This window comes from Cynoglossus semilaevis, chromosome 4, assembly GCF_000523025.1.
Source record: "Cynoglossus semilaevis isolate Cse_v1.0 chromosome 4, Cse_v1.0, whole genome shotgun sequence".
Lineage (NCBI taxonomy): Eukaryota > Metazoa > Chordata > Actinopteri > Pleuronectiformes > Cynoglossidae > Cynoglossus > Cynoglossus semilaevis.
In genome coordinates, this window is record NC_024310.1 from 12,113,657 (window position 1) to 12,135,894 (window position 22,238).

Below are 22,238 nucleotides of genomic sequence, written 5' to 3' on the forward strand. Positions count from 1 at the left end.
TACTCCGTTGGGAGCGACGATCTAAAGCAAGAATTCCACTTATATTTTATAAAAGGGCAAAACCTGGTTCGTATCAGTAGAACGATGAGATCGGAGGCTGGAGCAGAATCATTATGTTTAATGGTTTTTACATGTGTTCTAAGCCTAATTAATGTAAACCACATGTGGGACATGGCCTTGTGTTTATTAGCCAGTGTTGTGTGAACACAGACAGCAGTTGGAGCTCTGTCCACCTCTGTTTGACCATTAGTGGAAGTACTTACTGTACATTGTATTAGAGCCTGATGGTGTTGGAGGGAAACCTGTGGTTTTGAGCCATTCAGTAAGAGTTTTTGACCTGGTTTTTGATGTTATGCCATTATAAAATAAATAATCTTTGTGTAGAGAACAGCTGAGGTCACAAAAGAGAGCTGTCACCAAGGGGGGAACCAGTCAGGTGCAAAAGCCAGACAAATCAGTTGTTGGAGGGAAATGAGAAAATATTAAGATTTCAAAGTTTGTCATCGCTTGAAGAAAACGTGCCGTCAAGTATCATGTTTTCCTCCATCCCTTTGCTTTGGTAAGACAATCTACCTAATGTACTGCAGTATGTGGAGTGTTGGTATAACCCTGGTTTGTTTTCGTTGAAGTTAAGAAGCACAACATTGTCATATGAACACATCCAAGTCTGCTGTCCAGATCTGATAGGTATGGGCTAAGACATCCAGTCTGTTATTGCTTTAGAGAAAAACATGTCTTGACTAAAAATGGTCATCTGTAACACATCTCATTTTTTTTCTCGACGCCTGTGTGAAATCAGCTATTGTTCTTCACCAGTTTTGGGGAGATGGTGGAGCTGGATGACGTTAGTACTGAACAGATTCCTTGAGGTTTGTAAGACTCAAGACCAAAGAAACGCTAAATCCCACAGGCTCAAGTAGGAATAAACAGTCGGCCTGGGTCTGGGTTTCATTATCAAATGGCAAAGTCACTTTGAGCAAAGTTTCTGTTTGTGTGTGTGTGTTTCTGCCACCCGGCCCATGCCGTGGCTGCGGTGCTGCGTTTTAGGTGCAGACATGGAACAACAGAGGTTGAGTGATTGTTGTTAGCTCTGCTCCTTCTTCTCACAATCAAAAGGAGGATTTCCTGTCTCTGTGCTGCAAGCTAAGGCGAGAGTTTCACTCTGCTCCACTTTTCCTCTGAGCTAGAGGAAAAGTGGAAAACGAAAAAAAAAAATCAGGCTACTGTATCAATTTAACAGAATCCGTCATGTTCACTGTGACCGTGCATAAAGTCACATACTCACATCTGCCAAGCGACCTTCCCTAATAAATTTTTAGATTTCTCCCTAACTGCTGTGATTATCGAATCATCATCATTATGCGCTCCCACTCTTTGTAAATGCGCCCATGTTATAAGAGTGTGCTGGAATGACACTGAGTGGACCTCCGGAGAGTGAACGAAGTACATTTTATTTCACCGTTGAATCCAGTCTAGAATATAAGGCGTAGAGACTTGAACAGTTGTTTTCATGTAATGACTTTTCCTGGTGATGACATCATGCCAACGTGGTTAGAGGCCTCCGCTTCCAAGCGTTTTATTCTTTCTGGAACAGGTTGATTCCAGTGAAAGAGAAGGAAATGTGCAAACTGCAGAGTTTAAGTGTGTAACAAGAGCGGACATATATTACCACCTCTGAAATCGGTGAACCTGATCTGGGCTGATATGACTGTTGATTAATTACACTTGATCCGACTGTAGTAATCACCCTAAACACACATCATCATTCAGGTCCAAATGCAGTCAGTCATTAGTAATTGGAAGTACGAGGTAGAGCAACTTCTCAAAAGATTACTTTGTTGGATATTTAGCCTGTATTTGTAAGGGCAACTACTGAAACTATTACACAGCGTAGATGTCAAGTACTGCTGTTAGAAGGGCCCACTGAAGAAGGTCAAGGTGGGATTCGAACCCAAAACCCATATGATGGTAAGTTACAATGATCTACTACTTTAATGTAGTTTTTTTTAATGTCTTAAACGCGACACGTCTTTCAGACCTCTCCAAAAGCTTTAACAGGTTTTATTACACAGTTACTCGCAGCCTGTGGCACAGTGGTTTCAGGACGGGGCTTATTATCATAGGATCACAGGTTACATTTCCACTACGACTGTGGCTGTGCATTGAGCAAGAACCACTTTTCTTAACTTTCTTCCTTAAAGGCTCCCCTGCTTCCCAGGGGGAAATGCAGGAGTCTCTTAACTGACTTTTATTCTGAAGGCGTGTTATATTTAATTTGAATTTCATCCAAAGAAAAACGAAGCCATATATTTCCAGCTAAAGGAGCACTTGGTTTTTTGTTGATCTATATATTTATTCTAATCATGAGTCATATAAATGTACTGATCCGATCAGTCTTATTGTACTCTGTAATCCCATCTACAGTAGATGTGATGTTATGACAAGAGCTCACTGATATAAATCCATATGTGTAAAATAGTTTCAAGTTAAAAGTAATGTTTACATCAATGTAAACAGTGAGTGATTAGGTGTGAACGGATTTTTGACAACAACATGGATGACATCTGAAACAGACTGCACTCGGTTCATTGTATAATTGATCCATAATGCATTGTTTTGAGTGTTGGCTCAGAAAGTGAGAAAAGACATGTTCCTCGAGTGTTTATCTGACTTGATGATTTATTTTAGATTTTGCCCGAACATCAGCGCTGGAAATATTGCCTGCAGATGAAAAATGGAATTTGTAAACTTTAGCCACAATGAACAATCAAAGAGAAGAAAATAAAATACTGGCTTGTGAAAACTTTTTTTTATGAGCATTAAATGTTGCTGGGCCTGGGAGTAATGAGTGAACAGAGCGTTAGGAAACTGTACAAATCAAAGCCTGTTCTGTTACTGATTTAAACTAAAGCCAGTGACAGGTTTTTTCCACCGTGCCTACCATGTCAGTGACATTTCACTTTGAGATTTCGTTTCACCTAATTCATGATGGTGTAATGGTAATGGGACATTTCCACAAGTCTGCTCAGAGGCTCTGTTAATTGGTCATTAACTACAGTAAATGTAGCTACAGAGTGAAAAGCACGTCGAACTCTGTGTTACTTGTTTAACAACTCTCACCACTGCAGTAGTCTGCTATGTTCACTGAAATGCGACACTTTTTTTAAAAATATATTTTTAAATATTTTGGTAAACCTTTTGCTACATTTATTTCCTAATCGATGTGTCCCAAATGAGAAGGTTAGAAACTGTCTTCATGGAAAAACTCCATTACTGCAAAACAGAGCAACAGCACAGTGAAGTAAACACTGTGGTTCCTGGCGTCCTAACATGTCCTGTTATCATACACGTGACAGCTGCTCTGCTATCAGACCACTACTAGGACCCGTTCCACTCTGCTGCTTCCAGTTCTGGTTGGCCGGTGGGGACGGATGACTAAGAAGTGTTTCAGAAAGTAAAAAAAGGCTAAGCCCTGTAACCTGACTTCACCTCCGCTCTCTGGTGCTTAGATTCCAACATCATATAAAAGACAGAGCCTCAGCCAGGGAGGGGGAACAAGCTCCCAAGACCACACGTCACCGCCAACATGGAGGCCCAGAGCCAGTCACAGAGACATCTGGGAGGACATGACAGTGAAACCAGGAGATAAAAATAAAAAGGGTTGACCTTTGACATGACCTTTACAACTCAAGGAACCTGAGCCGTGCAGGTAAAATCATGGCTAACTCCTCCCATCCTGGTCACTAGTGTCATTAAGAGCAATTTTGTGTCAATTTTGACATCCCAGTCCTTTCTCAACTAGTAGTAACTAGGAGTAAAATCAGGCCAAACATCCTGTCCGTACAACCAGAAACAACGACTTCAACCAAACACAGTCACAGATGGTAAACTTTCCCCTACTTACTTGGAGGCTGAGTCACAGGTTGAGACAGTGACATTAGGAGACACGTACATAACATACTGTAGTACTTCTTAGTACTTCCTGTCCTCCAGTCAAGCCATGCCAACTTTATCCTGTCTACATCGACTGCACCTTCCCCTTTTCACTCAACCTTCATCAGACCAGCTGTCACTGATGGACCAATCACCTGCTTAGAAACAAACTCCTGAAGCCAGTCAGCTGTAATTTATTATCAGATGTTATTTTTACAGTGCGTTTAAAGTTTATTTCTTAACAAATTTGACTGATAACAAACGTCGATCCATGGACTGTTTGAGTCAAGGATTTAGTTCCAGTGTTGACATTCAATTCTGTATGAAGGGCCAGACTTGTTTGTTAAGTTGAGTTGTCTTTATTTGGCAGTCCTCCATAAATGTATTTTGTTTGACAGAGGGTCGATCATGATTACTAATCATCTAGATCATCCCCCTCTCAGGCAAAATGGGTTATAAAATGATCCTCAGTCGTACTAAACATCTCCAGGTGTGTTGGTGTAAAAGGAGAATATCTTCAAGACAGAGATGAAATAGTCTAGACTGGACAGCTATCTTCATCTGACTGAATTGTGTATTCTTTTCCTTGGTGGTCATTCAATGAATCTTGTTGATCAGTGATGCTGGAGACAGCACCCAAGTGATACATTGATGGATAACTTTTTTACCTGAGATTTGTGTACAATTTCAGGACTAAATTTCATTTCAAATTCTACTCTTCTTCTTCATCCTGCATTGCCAGCTTTTGTAAATCATTGCGAGCTGGTTGATTTACACCAGGTTTTGAACTCATCAGAGAAGATAAATGAAGCCTTTAAAGAGCCAGGAGTGCATCTCTAAGTTTTGTTATCGATGACATCTTTTTGTTTTTCTTCTGATAAATCCTGCTATTTATACAGCAGATCTGCATGGAACTATTGCACCTCACACAGATAAAATGAAATCCAGCACGGAACTGACAAAGAGCTCTTTCAGTTGCTGTTTGCTTTTGTGCATTACGAAGCCCAAGCTTGGAGCACGTTTTGGTGACGGAGCATCTGATTTGTGTTTTTGCCGCTTTGCATTTGGTCTGATCTCTGCCTAAAAGTAACGACTCCACTGAGTACAGATGTTGTTCTCCCAAAGTTGAAATGCAGCGTAAATGGTTTGAACGGAGAACACAGACTTGCAGTGTTTAAAAAAGTTGAGCTGTTACGGTTGATTTTACTCCCTACTTTACATCATGACCATTGTTTAAGGATAATTAAAAGCCGATTCACTGATTTCACTCCGTCAGTGGGGTCTGGTTCACGTGAGGACTGTTGAAGACATTGATTTATGCCACTGTAAGGAACTGACACAGTTAAAGTTGTAAAGCTATAAAGGACTATTCATCACGCAGCATGTTTCACTTGAGTTATGCGTTTTTTCCCTCTCCAAAAAAAATCCTTTAGATGTGACATATACCACCAAGGGGAACATACTGTTTCATTTATAAATGTAGGTATAATGTGACCTGACAATGGAAAACAGTATTAATAAGACATACTGCCAGGCATTGTGTTCAAGCCATGTTGTGATTTGGAGTAAAATCAATCTGATTTGCAAAATCGGTGAAAAATCCATCATTTTTATGATCCGTGCAATTGACATTCTGCCCTACTTTTATGCTGCAAAATACATTTACACAGTGGAACAGTGAAAAACTAAGCAGTAATTTATGGCTCATGGGGAAATATTTACAATAAGTCCAAAGACATTTTATGCAGTGTACGTGAACTCACATTTATCAATATTTATGCCACTTAAGTGAAGTTAAAATGCTACAAAAATGCTGTTGTGTTTGGTTTGGACCAAGAAGTTGATGCGAAAGACCTGAAGGTGCCATGTTAACATCCACATGGCCATAAAAAGTTCAGTGGATCTGACAACACTGCACACAATGTTTTCACGGTCGAGTGCTTTGCTTAAATTGACGTAATGTGTTTAATCACAGCTAGACTTTATTACCATCTCTTCTCATCAGTTATGGTCAGTTATGAATAAAGCTGTTGTTTTACCAGTGTTGTGCAGATGTTGTCGAGTTGTTTAGCAAAGCTAGAAACGCTTGGACAGTAGTCAGTTTTTTGACCTAGAGCTGCAGCTCACAGTCTGGTGAGGGCCACAGTGAATCACACTCCAGTTAATGTGGCTCTGTGTCGAGGACCAGACCCTGGTATCAGAGCAGACGATGATATGACAGCAGAGCGAAAGTAATGAACAACAATTTTTTGGAACAAGGGTCAGGACTCACTTCTGATGGAATGTCCTCGGCTCTGTCATGGATCACAGAGCCAGTCATGCATTCACAATTATACTGGATTACATTTACAAGTGAACCCTCTAATAAAAGCAAGGACAAGTACAATCATGTGTAAAAAGCTAACGGGCTCCACCCTTATAATAAGCGTACGGTAAAATGTATCTTTTCCCTTTTAACTTTTAATGGCAACTCTGCAACTTTGAGCTGCAGTACTGCCACCTACTGGATATATTTCCTGTCTACTTGTTACCAAGGGGAGTCTGCCCATTAATGAACACAGGGCTATTATTTTCATGATTCTTTAGTTAATTTGTTCATTTTCTATCTTTTTTATTTTTATAGTCACGAGGAGCGTAAGCCAATCTGAGTATGAGGTGGGGGCGGGGCTACATTCTGAATGGTTGCCTAGTAAAGGGCCTCATTCACACTGGTGTTTAATTTCAAGTGAACATTCAACCTGATCTTGTATGTATTGAGAGTTTGGGTGGAAATTGTAAACAGTCAAACAGAAGACCCTCAGTTCCCAGTGGATAATCAAACCAGTAACCTTTTGCTGTAAGGCAAGAGCACAAATCACTCCTTCACTGTGTGGTCTAGACATTTTTTTTTTTAAATCTACCACCTTAGTTACAAACAACACTCTCATCCTGACAGAAAAGATTTGTCGCCCAAAACACTGGTCACCCCAACTGGACAAGTTCTTTGATGCAGGACTTCCCAGCTCTCCATATACCCTGCTGTGATGTAAAGCTGCGAACCATGCATGGGATCCTTCAATCGCCAAAACACTTAAGCGGGACTTCTGCCAGAGCAAGACGTGAAGGTGCTGATTAACAGCAATTACACAACAGTAAACCCCAGTCAGTGAGTGACTGCAACAAACAGGCTGCTGCCCAAATGAGTGCTGAATGAGGTCACCTCCCTGCAAATTACACCACACCGTTCAACATCAACACATTAAACTGCCTCTGAGGATCCAGCATTAGAGGCGCTGAACAAAACGAAAACATAGCTGAACAAAAATCACTCATAACGGCGTTCCTTTTAATTGCAGTGCACAGGAGTGTTAAGTTCCCACTTGACTGCACATGAAGGCTGCAGGCTGTGGCTGGCACCAAAACCTGCCACAAGAGGGACCGCAGCCAAAAGAGTTTTTACCACATATGAAACCAATAATGCCCAAAGCCACATTTCTTTGGGGGATCAAGGAAAAACCAGAGTGGGAATCTGCAAGGAAGGTTGCGGTATTGCTTTAATTCATCATATATTATTCATTCGAAGCGACAGCCAATGAGCACTGATTTCATCTGACTTCACCTACAGGAGCGCCAAGTGCCACCGATTAATGTGCAAAATTCTTCTGAGGTAGTGTGGTTGGACCTGGCCGATGCCAAAGGAGGCAAACTGGTTTCCAGCAGCTCTGTAGAGAACATCGCACAACCTTGATTTGATTTTAATGCTGTGGAGATAGCTAAGGAACAGAGCAGCTCTTTTCCACCTTCGTCTCCCACTGGTCTCTGACCAGCTTCCTCCAAAAAAATTACGAAGCCCCTTCTGAGTTCTCAAAAAAGTAAAGAAAAAAGTCTGATCAAATTCCTGACCTGATAAATCTATTCACGGAATTCTATCCACCACTTTGTCCTGGCTTTGATTTAGTTCCCAAATTTAGCAATAAAAAACAAAGTCAGTTAACTCGGGCCAAGACCATTCCATGCAAATTAGTTATATTTAAGAATTCTAAGAAAACATCAGGAGAAAGTGAAAGAAAAGTCTGTCTTGACTAAGATGTTACGTTTTAAGCTCTGTAGCATTTGAATGATAAAAAACCCTCACATTTCCTTCACATGGTGACAGAATAACATGACAGGATATACATTTATGACTTAACTCCATCCCAGATGTTTCCTCTGGGATCATAAAAGGGTTTAAAACCTGACTTTCACTCCATCATAACTCAGGGAACGACTTTCGGGAGTGCTCTGGCTGTTTTCTCTGCAGGGACATTAAACGAAGTGTTGGGTGTTAATGAGGCTCACGTTACTCACAGATAATTGACCCCTGGAACAGGTAGAGGAGGTTTTTTTCTTCCTTGTTCCAGTTAGAACACATAGACGCAGATGGAACATGTTTGAGCCTCAAAGAAATGCAGAACTGTGCCGAGATCAAAGTCGTGCTCCTGATCCAGTCTTGATATTTGTTGGCTCCTTTACCTGCTATATATTTTGATGCCTGAATGCATCATAAAATGAGGCAGTCACGTAGGAGAGCAGGATGTGAACTGCTGTGAGAGGTCGAAGGCCAAATAAATTCTCTGGATGAGAGCATTTCTGAAGTAAGAAGGTGATTACATTAGAGGAAGGCAGTGGTCAGCTGGGGAGATGAGCCTGATATGGACACAATATTTGTTTGAGGAATCTTAAACACAACACGTCCAAATGGACACTTGGACTCAAAGAAATAAGACAAATAAACAACCGAGGGTTTGGAGCCAATGGATGCATCAGAAATTGTACGACTCCAGCTTTTCCACCCCCAGATGCTAAAGATGTTTTCCAGTTGGAGATGATTCAGAGAATCTCGGCCAAAACACAAATAACAAGAACGGATTGAGCGCTACGCAGAAAGGCAAACACAATGGGCTGAAGGAGGAATGATAAGAACGTCTGCCTCTCACTCTCTCCGTCTGTGTGAGGCAGATAAGCCCCATTTAAGAACTAACCTCTCAGATCTACACACTGTACTTCAGAGACGATCCAGTCAGAGCTGTCACAGTGACAATACACTCCCACTCACTCCTGGAGTTCATCAGGGTTGAATTTAAACTGTGCTCCTCCAGAGCAGGGAGAACAGCTGGAACGTTCACTTCCTCAAATATCACTGAAGATGTTCCGCAGCCACAGACACTGCTGTCGTACGTGCGAGGGATCGTCGGGAAGTATTACAGGAAATTCTTGTAGTGTCACATAAGTATGACGAATATAACTTTATTTCGGTGTAATAACTCATAGTTATCTCCTACTGTTCAACCCAATTATGATTTAAAACCATTGAGACTCTCAAATCTAAATCTGGAAACCTTTAACGACAGTCGTGCACATGCAGGAAATATCAGGAAAAGAACAACCTCTCTTTGTTTATTCTGGAATTCAGTGCAGGTGCAGGAGCTCACTCACGATAAACTTCGTTTGAATTTATGACTGTTGAATGGAGGCAGTGTTTCTATTTTATTTCCATTAGCAAAAGCAGAAAATGTCTCTGTGAAATTTCAGTAACGTTTCAAATAAACGCAACTGATGAAAACAAATGAATCAACATTGTCAATAAAACACAATACCTGTATTTTATTCCAATCTAAGTTCTTCGTTAATGGCACACTAATTTATACAGATTTTAACTCCCAAAAATACAGAAATTATTGACTGATTTTTGACCATCAGAGCAAAAATTTAATTAAGAATATTTTTATGTCAAAAAGATAAAAAGACAGAGGCAGAAGAAAAAGAAAAAAGAAAAAACTGCACCTGCCTCATGTCTGCTGTGTGATTGATGCATCAGAAAGTTCAGGACTCAGTTCACCTGCAGCAGACACTTACCTCCCTGCAGAGAAGGTTGAATCAAGGCTAAGAGGAAGAGTCCACAGAAGAGCCACAGAATGTTTCTGTTCGCCATCTCGCTCCAAACTGCACCACCCCTCTCCCGATCAGCTGGTTTTATTCTCTTCAAGCTAATTACCCTGAGCCCAGAGTCATGCAAAGAGAGTGAAAAGGTGGGAGAAAAAAAAAGAGATACGAGACTCTGTGTAATTAAGAGAGGCAAAGGACTCTGGTTCAATGGATCACTTTGCTTTTTTCCCCCTCCCCTGTCTGGTGTTGCCGTTTTTATTCTGGACACTCCTGCCAACAGTAGAGACGCTGCTGCCAACGAGGAAAGAGAGAGAGAGAGAGAGAGGGAGGGAGGGAAGAACACAGAGAGAGAGACAGAGAGAGAGAGAAGCCCTCACTCTCATCCAGAAGGAATTGAACTGGCTGCCAAGCATTTGCATGGACATGGTCCATACTGATCTGTTAGAGTCCAGAGAGACTGAGGACGACCGAACCACGTACCCAGATAATTACTGTCTTCTCCTCTGTGCCTCCAACACTGAGCTGCTGAATCTGAAACTCTGTTGTTTCTTCAGTGCAAATACTTCAGTTGTTGGAGTAAAAGATCAGGTCATCAGAAGAAGAAAGTACAGAGGGACTGGCTGCACAGACCCACTGTGGGTGCCAGTCACAGAAGAAAAACGTGATCAATTGTCTGCAGACTAAAACACCTGACTGGGATAATCTGTTATCTGTCAGAAACAGAGTGAGGGCCAGGACCAACTGTGGGCCATGCTCAGCTCTGGACACTCCTGTGATCCATCAATACTGCCTGTCTGCTTTTAACTACAACCGTAGAACAGACTGCAAATGCTTTAAACTTTTCCTTCATAGGTTGTCAGAGAAGGTTCGTGGAAATGGTTTCATTTAGAACACTCTCTGATCGGGCCAGCCTTTCATACTCTATCGCTTAAAATATAAGCAATATTAGGTACATTCTCTGTATGTTTAACGACTTTTCGTCACGTTCTCTGAAAAAAAGAGAAAACATTAGAGGGTTTATAACAGAGTGGTGAAATGTGCATAGTGCCTTTGCCTGGAGACTACAGGAATGGATGGATGAATGGATGATGGGAGGATGAAAGAATGGATGATGGATGGATGGATGGAAGAATGGATGGATGGAAGAATGGATGGATTATGGAAGGATAGATGGATGGATTCATGATTGGATGGATGGACGGAGAATCTTGTCCAAAACACAGACAACAAAAGCCACACTGTGTCTTTGTGAATACTATTATATTATAACTATTGATTCAAATAAGGAATTTTAGTCAGCTCCAAAGAGCTACTTGGTATTCTCCATATTTGGAGTTTTTAAAATGTTAGTGGCAGAAAAGACATTGTGAAGATTCACTGCAGGACTGCCTTCAGCTAAAGAAAAATGTGGATGAGTGTGCTAGACACAGTTTCATAAATCCTTATGATTTCTGCTTAAAGGAAGATTACTGCCTTTTGGTCAATGCCAAATTGTGAAATTCATCCTGTGCAATTGTTTTTATAAATGAGGAGATGGAGATGCAGAGCAGATTCAGATTCAGCAACTGGCCCGCGTGGTCTACCTAATTTGCCCTCAAGGTATGTTCTACTAATAAAACTAGTCAAAAAGAAGGTCAGAAATTGTACTGTTACTGTGCTTTTTGAATCAGTTCCACCTGGAGTGATATTCCAATGGGTTTAATGACGATGTTAAGAAGGGTGACCCCTGTTTTACACACTTTCATTTACCAAGACTGTTGAATTTGATTCAACATAGACCCTCTCTTAATGTAGATTTACAAAAAGGCTAATTTGAAGCTAACACAGGTTAGCCGTTTAAGATAAATCAATTAACAAAGAATGATAGAAAGAGAATGTAACATAATTCTAAAGCATGTTTTAATCCGATAACTGGCCTGATATTGGTCCATATTTCACAATCCAATATTGAAAAAAAAAAACCCAAAAAACTGAAGTCCATCTGATCTGATACTGACGCCTGAACAGGGACTCTATCACCGCAGCAACAGCAGCCCACAGCATGCTGGAGTATAAAAGAAGGTACTGGATTGATATTGGTATCGGCAGATACTCCAAGTTGCAGCATTGGTAACAGATATGAAAATGTAGTATTGAGTCATCCCTAAAAAGTTTAGACCAATTTTAAACTGTGTGCCTCTGAATAGTATACTATACACGAGTTTAATTATCGTATCAGTCCAGTGATGAAGAAAATGACTACAATAATAGAACATTTTAGAATTGTATTCTTTAAAAACATACTAAAGCTTAGAGAACATTACACTTCTTTAAGAAAGCAGCAACTTGAAGTAAAACATAAACAAGATACAGGGAGAAAAAACAAAGAACGTACTGATGCAGTATTTGACCAAAGTTGTATTTAGGATGGTATCCAGCTCTCCTCTCACAACCCATCATTTAGGAAATACTCTTTGAATGGGTTTAGAATTGTGACTAGAAAAAAATGTTCTATCCATCCTTGGCGAGCAGTGCATGTATTGTTAAAAAATATCATTATTATTAAATTGTTTAAAAGGAGTTTATTTGATTTCTGCAACACAACCCAGTCTCAAATACAAAATCCTCCTGTGGGTTTTTCTTTATGGTTGTTCTTAAAGCATGTGGTTGTGGTTACAGCAGGATCACAGTCTGGTTTAATACCGTAAACTTTAAGAGTGAAATTTACAATGTGTTTAAGTTACATTTGACCACAGCCGACCACAGAAAGGACTGTGACTAAGACCCTCAGAGCCACATCACGTACCGTTCTGGCCAGTTGAATGAACAAACAACAAATGCATGACAAAGTGAGTGAATGAAACCAAGAGAATTTCATGATCGCTACTGTGGATGGAAGGACAAAAAAAAAAAAAACAATCTACAAACATTTACCCGTGCGTTCAAATGTTGGAAGACAATGTTTCAAATGGACACTGACGGTTCTCAAAGGTGAGATGCTCCAGTTAGTAAGTAGTGGTTTAGTTTAAAAAGAAAGAAAGACTTCTACAGTTTTGTGATTTTGACTAATGAGGAAACAGGAGGAAGAGCTTAGCATGATGGTGAAGTGGTTGAGGATAACTGGACGAAGTCCTGGCTTGGACTGAAGGTCCAGGTTGGAGGCTTCCTCCCACAGTCAAAAAACATAATGTGAACACTTTCATGGGTCATGGGTCAGGACATGGGGAAGGGGCAATTTCAGTGGTCTTCGGATTTGATAAGACACCAGGTACCCTGGACAGGACAAAATATAGGGACCAATTCACAATTGGATGGATGGATGAATAAATGGATGAAATACCAATAGAACACAACAGAAAGTGTTTGGTATCAGTTCCAAAGAGCGTCTTAGTATTGACCATATTTGGAATTTTTTGTGATGTCACCAGCCGAAGACCACAGTTGCAAAATTCACCACGGGACCTCATTCAGCAAAGGAAGAATGTGGAGTCCAAGTTTTCTGGGAAAAGAAAATTCCCATGTTTGGGTCAATGCCAAATTGGGGAATTCATTGTATGTAAAGTTTCATAAATGAGGCCCCAGGTGTGCTGCTTGAACTTGGCAGGAGACCCCGAGCTATTACTTTACCCCTCAACTCTGAAGTGTTGGTCGTCACTGCCCATCTGTTTTTTCCTCCCTGGGACACATATCTGGGATTTCAAGCTGACAAGGTTGAGCAGCTCTATTTTTTTTTCACTGGCGGGAGCTGCGGCCAAAGCCATTACACACAGATGAAGCCCGACAGACTGACCGACAAGCTGTTACACAAATATTAATGGCTTCTGCTTTCCAAGACACACAGCATCTTTCATGGCACTGACATTCACCATTAGTGTCCATATTTCCTAAGGCTGGTTTCTTTTAAGATAGGCCAAGCATCCTAAAAGTTAATGGCAGTTGTTCAATGTTAATTCAGACGGCGAGCAAGGCATGCCTTCGGTTGAATTATGAGATACAGTCATAAGGGAACAGATAAAATTCTATTTTTTTTTAATTAAATATAAATTATTTCCATTCGTGTCCAAGCACCTCATCTGCAATTTAAAGCAGTATTGGGAAACGTACATATGGTCGACCACCAATTTTCTCCCTGCGGTCAAGGTAAACATTCATTAGGCGTCAGCTAATTATAAAGTAAGTGATTTCTTCATGGCAGAAGGAAATTACATTGTAAATAGAATGTGCTGCCAAATTATCAATCTATTGGAACAGGGTTTTCGTATGAGATCATTTGATTAAACCATTTAATTCAGCTTTGCTCAGATTCCACTGAACTGCTGATGCACATCATACATTTCATGGCCGGCGGTAACACCAATCTGTTTACAACAAGACTATGTTTCAAGTCCAAACGTCTGTTCCAAGACGCTAAACAGGTTTGGACTGATTCTTTTTGTTATTGTTACATAAATACTTAGTTGTAGAAGTAGTAGTAGTAGTAGTAGTAGTAGTAGTAGTAGTAGTAGTGTTGTTTTCTTGTCAACAACTAGCTGTTTGCAAGTCTTTATTGCAATTAACAATTCTATTTTAATTTTATTTAATTCTGTTCAGAAATGAAAATCAAATGATTGCTCTAAAACAGGCATGGGCAAACTAAGGCCCGGGGGTCCGGATGTGACCCATTCAGCTTTTTAATCCAGCCCGCCAAACTTTTTTCAAATTATAGAATTTATTTATATTATCATTATACTTCTGCCTTTTCCCTGCAATACCCATGTTTCTCCAGTAGATGGCATAGAACATAAACCATAAAAGCATTCTAACATTTTAGCCTTTATACATGACTTTTACATCATCATCATTTTACATCATTTATCTTAGTTCACACCAATGCTTCATCTATCTGCCCCCAGACCCGGCTGTTCAATTTTAGGACAAACAAAAAGTTTGCCCACGCCTGCTCTATAACATACTATAATAAGGTCTCTGAGGACTATTGATGTGTAGATGATTTTGTTGAAAATTTAAAATATTGTTGTCCAATTTTGTTTTTGCACAACCAAGTCAATTCCATTTAAAAGAGAGCCAGTCAGTAGGACTTTAGCCTTTAGATGTGCTCAGAATAACATTACTAGTGCAAAGCAACATGAACTGATTTCTATCATAATTAGTCATAGAGTAGTTTCTTTAGGTAAATGAATGTGACTGACAAATGGATCATCAAGGGGGGAAGCATCTGTTCCAGATGGTCATTCTAGCACTAAATATTTAAATAGTGCTAGACAGGCAGCAGCACATCACTAAAAGTCATTTTACAATAGAAGTCTTCATTTTGATGTCATCACTACACATTATTCATAGTGTTTCCCAATAAATTCTTATTTTGGAGAGAACATTTCTCTGAGGCAAAGTCGGAAAAAAAAAATCACATAATTTCAGAAGTCACATGTTGCTTCTATGTTTGCCTCAGAACACGATCCACAATCCTTCCAAAATTACGTCTCGCTAACCTGAGAATTAAACTCAGTAAAGGGCTGTTTCTCCAGCTTTAACACACTGCCTGCAGCAACCTGGATACCTTTTCTTCTTCACTCTTCATGCTAATCAATCTGTGACACAACATTAAATCAACTAATTTGCAAACAATTACTCGCCGACAAATAATTGCCCCATTTGTATTAGAATGAAGGTGTGTTTCCCTGCCAGCAGTGGTGTCTGTCTAACCTCAAATCACATGAGTATGTGTACATTTTGATTGGAAGCCAGAAGCAAAGCTCCAATAAATTATAATTTTCTTTTCTCCAGACAATCACATATGAAACTAGTAACATTGAGCTCACAGGGTTGGCCTGCTTCGTTTATCTAAATCTCTGCAAAAATGTCTTTGTCACATCGCTGTGCCCAACATGCTCCAGATTCTTATTTTTGTCCACAGGATGCAGCCCTCTAGGAGAGACAAGCAGGGATTACGAAAGTCCCCTGCTATAATGGGTCTACTTCTGCAGGCATCGTTGGCAGAGCATCACGTTGTAATCCACTGCAAACTTCCAAGAACTCCTGGCTCTGCCTGAAGGGGAATTAAGTTTGTAAAGACAATTTTGAACGTTGCTGCCAGAAAACCTATCAGCTCACTGAGGTGAAAAAATATTAAATTCCAGGGCAGCAGCAGCCTCATTTACCTTCAGACATTCTAATTAAATCTGTACTCTAAAACTCAGTGACCGAGTTCTCCACAGTTCACCAGCAATTAAAAATAAGAAAAAACACGCTGTGCCACTCAAGTCAGTCACTGTGTTTCAAATCATGTGCTCTAACTCCGGCTCAGCCGCTCTCCTTTTGCACCCTGCTTGATATCACATGGACATGATGTCACTCGTGACAAATTAAACATCTGTTTCCTGCTCAGAAACATGTTACCTCTTTTGGTGGCATGCATGGTGAACTGATTTGGCGAACTGTGACCGTCTTCGGTTTCACCGACAGACACCGCGACACAGATGGTGCTGCTTCCTTGTGTGTTTTCTCCCCTAGCATGAGGGGAAATTACGGTTTAACGCTCCACACATGGACTACTATTGATACAATGAACCTTTGTTTACTGGGCTAAGTGTTTACATCTTGCTGTGGGGTGCTGCACTGGATCAGCTCAGAGATCATTATCATGCAAAAACCACAGAGCGAAGTCGGCGAGCCATGCTGGGTGGTTCACTTTTGGCTGAACGGTCGTGTCGGGATGCCAGAAAACTTTTGGATCTTCTCTTTGCACAGCTGACACTACACAGATTGGGTTAAGACCCATCCACGATATTTTAAGCTAACAGAGAGCACGCACGAAGAAAAACGCTAATGGTCACACATGACAGCACATTAGAAATCATTCCCTCCGCTCTGTCTACACGCCTTCATCTTTGAAGACTCTGATAGTGCAGAGTGAAAGCCATCACAAACTGTTACATGTGGAGAAGCCTGCTGCTGCACAAACATCATTCCTTTTAGCCTGTGGTGTCACCAACAGACGAGCAGACTGGCCTACCTCCAAAAGTGTGATGCACTCATCCAGACCACACTCCAGATGTGGTTTTGCTGCAGTTAACACTGCTACGAACATGAGGCAAGTTCCAGTGAACATCAGATACAAGCCCAGGCGCCCCCGGGAAAACTGATGGGTTCTGGTAGGAGCCAGAGCAGGCTGCAGGGTGACTCACATTTGGCAATAAAATTCCCCATTTCCAAAGAGGATTCAAAGCACTTGAGTAAAAACATCTCTCTACCCATTGTGATCAGCGGGCTCACAGACAGGTCATGCTTACGTTTAATGAAATACGAAGCACGATGGCACTGTCCTCGTGGCCAACGCTCATTTGTTTTGTGATTTATAGCAAATCTTTAAAGATAATCAGGTTGATCAACTCAGGAATACCAGGATCAATAATAAACAAAGATTCATTACGCCATCCACAGAGCATGACAAAGGCACTGAGAGAGTCTTTTCCATTATTAGTTGTTTGGGAGGAGTAGTGTAATAAAATCCTTGTTTTCTTTGTTGGTTCAAGTGCAAGGCTTTTGGCGTTTCTTAACGATTGGAGAGAAATTTGCTCAAAGTCTGCATCGGAGGATTTAGAACTCCAGTCCATGGAGCAAAACCCAACTTTCTGCTTGTTAAATAATGTCATAGTATCCTGTCCAGAGTCCGGGGCCAATGCCAGATACTCGGTCAGGAACTCCAATAGTGTCAAAAGAATTTACAACAAATTGGAGTACCTTATTCTTTTTAGCTCTTACAGGTGACAGGTGATCATTTCAAGACTGGTTTACAGAGAGGGCATTTAAAAAAAGCATGCACTTTTTTTTCTTTTCTTTTTCACTGCAGGAGTCAATTGCGGCGAACAGTTTCACATCACAAGGCCTTCTACTTTCGACTGGGTCTGAAGAAAAAAAACAGTAAAGTTGGCAGTGGAAGCAGATGACAACTCGCAGTGAAAAGTAATGTTTACATATTGGTAGCGGCCTATGTTTGATTCTTGGCTTATCAGAGAGTTTCTCAGGCTCACTTTGGGACTGCGCCGCAGGAAAGTCTGGCCACTAACCCACCTAACCAGTTAGAAAGAATGAATGCAGCAGAGAGCTCTGGATCTATCACATGCTGATGAAACAGCTTTCATCGTATCAGATGGTGTCCAGTGACTGACAAGCTCGGGACTCTGTAAACATGAAGTAAGTTGTTAACAACATGCGGCAGTGCTTGTACCCCAGACATGGGAAAAGTGAGTGAGTGAGGCATTCCCATGCATTTCACCAACTATTCACTGCTGAAAAAGCCGGCCCTGAAAACATCAAGATACTACGAAAACCAGTGGGAAATTTCCCAGTGAAGATCAAAGTCACATATTCACGAAATGGAAGTGCTGCGGCATTCAGTTCACTCCACTTTCACGGACTAAATTGGGTGCAGTGAGAGTAATTTCCGACAGACAGACTAAGGCACTTCCCTGATATTGTTAGAACTTCCCCATGTCCACATAATGGACAATTAGGACATGATCTGAGGTCCATTTTAGGAAGGAGTTTGCTCTGTGTGATAAAGGCCAAGTTACATAGTTTAATTTGAGGGAGCTGCTCTGGGATGTGAACCAGAATTCATGCTTCATTCTCGCAAACGCAGAATGAGGAAAGATTTTTGGAAACACCAAATTATTCACTCTGTTCAGGGTCGTAGTGGGGCTGCAGCCACAGCGTGGCCTGAACAGGTCATTGGTCCATCACAGGGCCACATATTGAGACAACAGCAAACAATATTCTTTATATTTTCCAGTCAAAGTAATTTTCTGACCTGGGGATTTCATTAGCTCTATGCTCTCCTTTGGCGCCCGTGTTTTGGAAACCAATACTGTTAAGTTTGGGCCTATCCATTTCTTCCACCATGTGTACTGTATATGAACGCTGTTGCAGCTTGTAGACAGTTTGCATTTTTTTGTGTTGTATTTTCTGGGACTTATTTACTGTGAACAATGCTATGATAACACAATGTTATTCTTTCTTGAAGATATTAAAGATGAGATTTGGTATGAATTAAAAACTTACACAGGAGGTGTTGGACATGACTGTATCTGGGTGTGTTGGACTTCAGGAAGTCTTTCAATTTGTCCATCATATTTATTGAACATTTTATTCAGACTAGCCTATATGTTGCTTGTATTGCATATTAGCGTAGTAAAATCCACAGATAATCCTACATGTTTAAGTTCAGACTGGGTAACACCCTCAGAGGAGACCCTTCCCTAAGAAATGTGTTTGTTGAAAACAGTCCAACGAAAACCATGACGTCCACTGCAGGAAATCACTAAATCCTGGATTAAAATCCAATTAATCAACGTATGCATGGAAGACTTTTTCATGAAAACACTACAGAGGAGTTTGGATGAACCTCATGATGTCACCCACAGCAGCTCTGTGAATATAGGAACTCAGCATTTACATCATGCCCGGACCCATATGGGCTAAGTCAAGAAGAGCTAAGGCAGATTTGAAGAAGTTTTGTTTTCTACATATTTTCCAGTTGAAATATTTCTGCGAGAGGTGTTTCCATCACAGAATTAACTCTGGAGGACGTGTTTGACCCGGGTATTCCTGTCTATATTGCACCGTGTGTGTTGTGGCAGCACGGAGCCTTACAAGACAGCTCAATTTGCACGATATCAACAAGTTCCACGATAATTCCAAAAGCCTGTGAGATCCCGCGTTATATGGACTGTATAAAGGAAACAACAACAACCAATAGTTACTCTGCCTCTGTGGAAAAGCACTTGTATATTTGTATATGTATACTTGTATATATTATTAAAATCATCTTTTCAAACGCTGCAATGTGTCTCAGAACTATTGACTTATGGTTACAGTATATGAAGCTTTTTTTATTATAATTTTTATCCAGTCTAACATCTGCTCAATGCCCAAATGCGTCTGCTTCTGCCCTGGTTGCCTGCACAAATCTGCTCACCTCCTCACACTGAGTCATCTGCGCTAACATAAATTCCCAAATTACTGCTCAACTACGCCTGAAGGAGAAGACCCAGGGCCAGAAGGCAGAAAAATGTTCATCATGAATCATTATCACAGCAAAAGACACGGATCGAAGCAAAAACAATAGAATGGGAGGATGATCACACTTAATGAGACTTAATGACATTCTCAATCATAACATTTAGACTGCAACGTCAACACAAAAATGGTTTCTGAACAAGCAACACACACATGATGAAATGTTAACCATGAAACTCTACGTCCTGTGACCACGCTGCGCTCTCAGCGCTGCCGCGACTGGGTTCCAAAATTTCACTCCCGACTCATCCTCCAGTCTATCCTGTTATCACGCCCCCTGCTGTCTTGACTCCAGTATGAATCCACTGATTCACGAGCACTGTTCAGCCAAACACAGTCTTTTAATATTTCCCGTCACATCTGTCAGTGGCTGTGGTTTCAGGAGGTCAACCCTGTACGAGTGACTGTGTGTGTCATTGTAGTGTTTGTTAAATTTACACTGATTAAAGATACTAGCTAAATTGCTATTTATGATTCAGGATTGATATGTTAACTACATTAAATCATTTTTCAACTCAATCATTTGGATGTACTGCTTATCGTTGCTGTAACGCACAGTTCATATACATGTTGTCATTTACATGCATTGCAAGCAAGATATTTTATTTTCACTGAAGCATCTCAAGCTTAAAATTCCATCTCACCTCCCAGCATGTGTTTGTGGAGTTTCAGCTGCAGGTTAGAGGCCCGGCTTGTTTGGCATCACTGAAGTTTGACAGGGGTGAGGAGTCATCTTCAGGATGGTGATGGCCTGACAGGGACACTAGTGAATAAATTCCACCAAATACATAAATGTACAAAATTTTAGAGTTACATTTTTTAGATATCTTTTTTCTGAAAATATACATGTGGTTAATTCAAACATTCGTATCAGTCACAAATAAAAACAGGAGAGAAACACAGACAGACACAGTCACATTTAGGGAGGTTGATTAATTAATCTATTCATTTGGTTAATTCCACAGCTACTGTATGATCACTAACAAGAACTAATCTTTGTTTGTTTGTTAAGCACATTCTGTGGCTGCATCTGTGTCTGAAGGTCACAAGCTTTAATAACATGACGTGTTTCCTTGGACAAAAACATGTAATAAATGTGTGAAACAATAGCTGCAGTACTGGTGTAAACTGTTTGTTAAAATACTTTAATGTGTTGCTGCAGTAATGTAACTCAGTCACATAATATGTTAATAAACATTTATGTTGTACACAGCCAACCTGTGAGGTCTGTCTGTTCCCTGGTCCTGCTGTCTTCTGTGTGTTAATCAGTGTGATCACCCTCACCTGTGTCTGTCATCAGTCTCACTGGTGTCACCTGGTGCTCTGTGTATATATACCTCTCTCCCTCACACTGTCTTTGTGGGATCGATGTGCTGTATACATGTTAGTGGTGGGCTGTGGCTATGAAGTGCTATGGTCCTTGTTCTGACTTCCTTGTTCCTGTGACCCAGTGGTTGATGGGATTTTTGCACAGTGTAAATAAATTCACTCCATCTGAAGAGACTCTCCCTGTTGCTGCTTTTGGGTCCTGCCAGCTTCTTCATTGCAAAACCTAAAACTTTCATCATAGGTCAAACACAAAGTTGATTTTCACCCTGATGTTGAACATAGAAGAACTCAGCTTCATGATAACATAATATATACTGATGCAAAGATCTACCTGCTGTTTTCTCTTCAAATCAACCTCGTCTGGTGCACCGGTTCTTGTGGATCAGGGGTGCTGTGCTTGCTAAATAAAATATATTTTTAAAAAAGAAACAGAAAGGATCCTTTAATTTGTGTTTACCACATGGAAGTGTGAAGTTTGGCAAAATGAATATGAACACTGTTGTTCAATTAGAGCATGTAGCTGGAAAATATGACCTGTTTTATATTGGACATTTACAGCTTCTCTTTTCTATGTGGTTACCCTGAAAACATTTATTTAAAAAAAAAAGATCTTCCCTCAGGTATGTTTCAAACATACTAAAAAAAAACTTGAATAACATTTTGAACATTTGGTCTGTGCTTTAGCAGAATTAGGTGGATAATCACTGATGGTGATTTTTTTTTTTTTTTTTTGGTTCATGCAGGGAAAATAAAAACAAGACAAAGATTATAATTAAAGTGACAGCTCCGACCGCAGCACGCTCCGACTATAAAATAAAAAAAATAAACTGTCAGACAAAGGCAGTGGTACGTGGTCTCTGGACCGGGTTTTGGCCGCAGACACCCAACATAAATTCCAGCTTTGCTTAATGAGGTTTCGTTCAAACTGGCAGAGAAGAATCATGGGACACAAACAGCTGCAGGAATCACTGGTGTTTTTAAATAATTATGTAAGTGATACATTTCTGTCTTACATC

At 40.5% G+C, this 22,238-nt stretch overlaps 1 protein-coding gene and 1 long non-coding RNA gene across 2 annotated transcripts in view; both read right to left on the minus strand.

Annotated features, from left to right (window-relative positions):
* The window catches only part of elna (elastin a), a 47,496-nt gene extending 37,354 nt beyond the window's left edge, over positions 1–10,142 (minus strand). Inside the window, exon 1 of the mRNA XM_017031877.2 lies at positions 9,808–10,142. Coding sequence (XP_016887366.1) covers positions 9,808–9,883 — 76 coding nt within the window. The 5' untranslated portion in view covers positions 9,884–10,142. The remainder of the gene's footprint in view (positions 1–9,807) is intronic.
* A 7,760-nt stretch (positions 10,143–17,902) lies between these two features.
* LOC112486909 (uncharacterized) lies at positions 17,903–21,779 on the minus strand. The gene is made up of 3 exons (XR_003049482.1): positions 21,112–21,779; positions 20,538–20,656; positions 17,903–17,996 (listed from the first exon to the last, which is right to left on the minus strand). It is a non-coding gene; the product is annotated as an uncharacterized LOC112486909 (long non-coding RNA).
* Between the last annotated feature and the right edge of the window lie 459 nt (positions 21,780–22,238).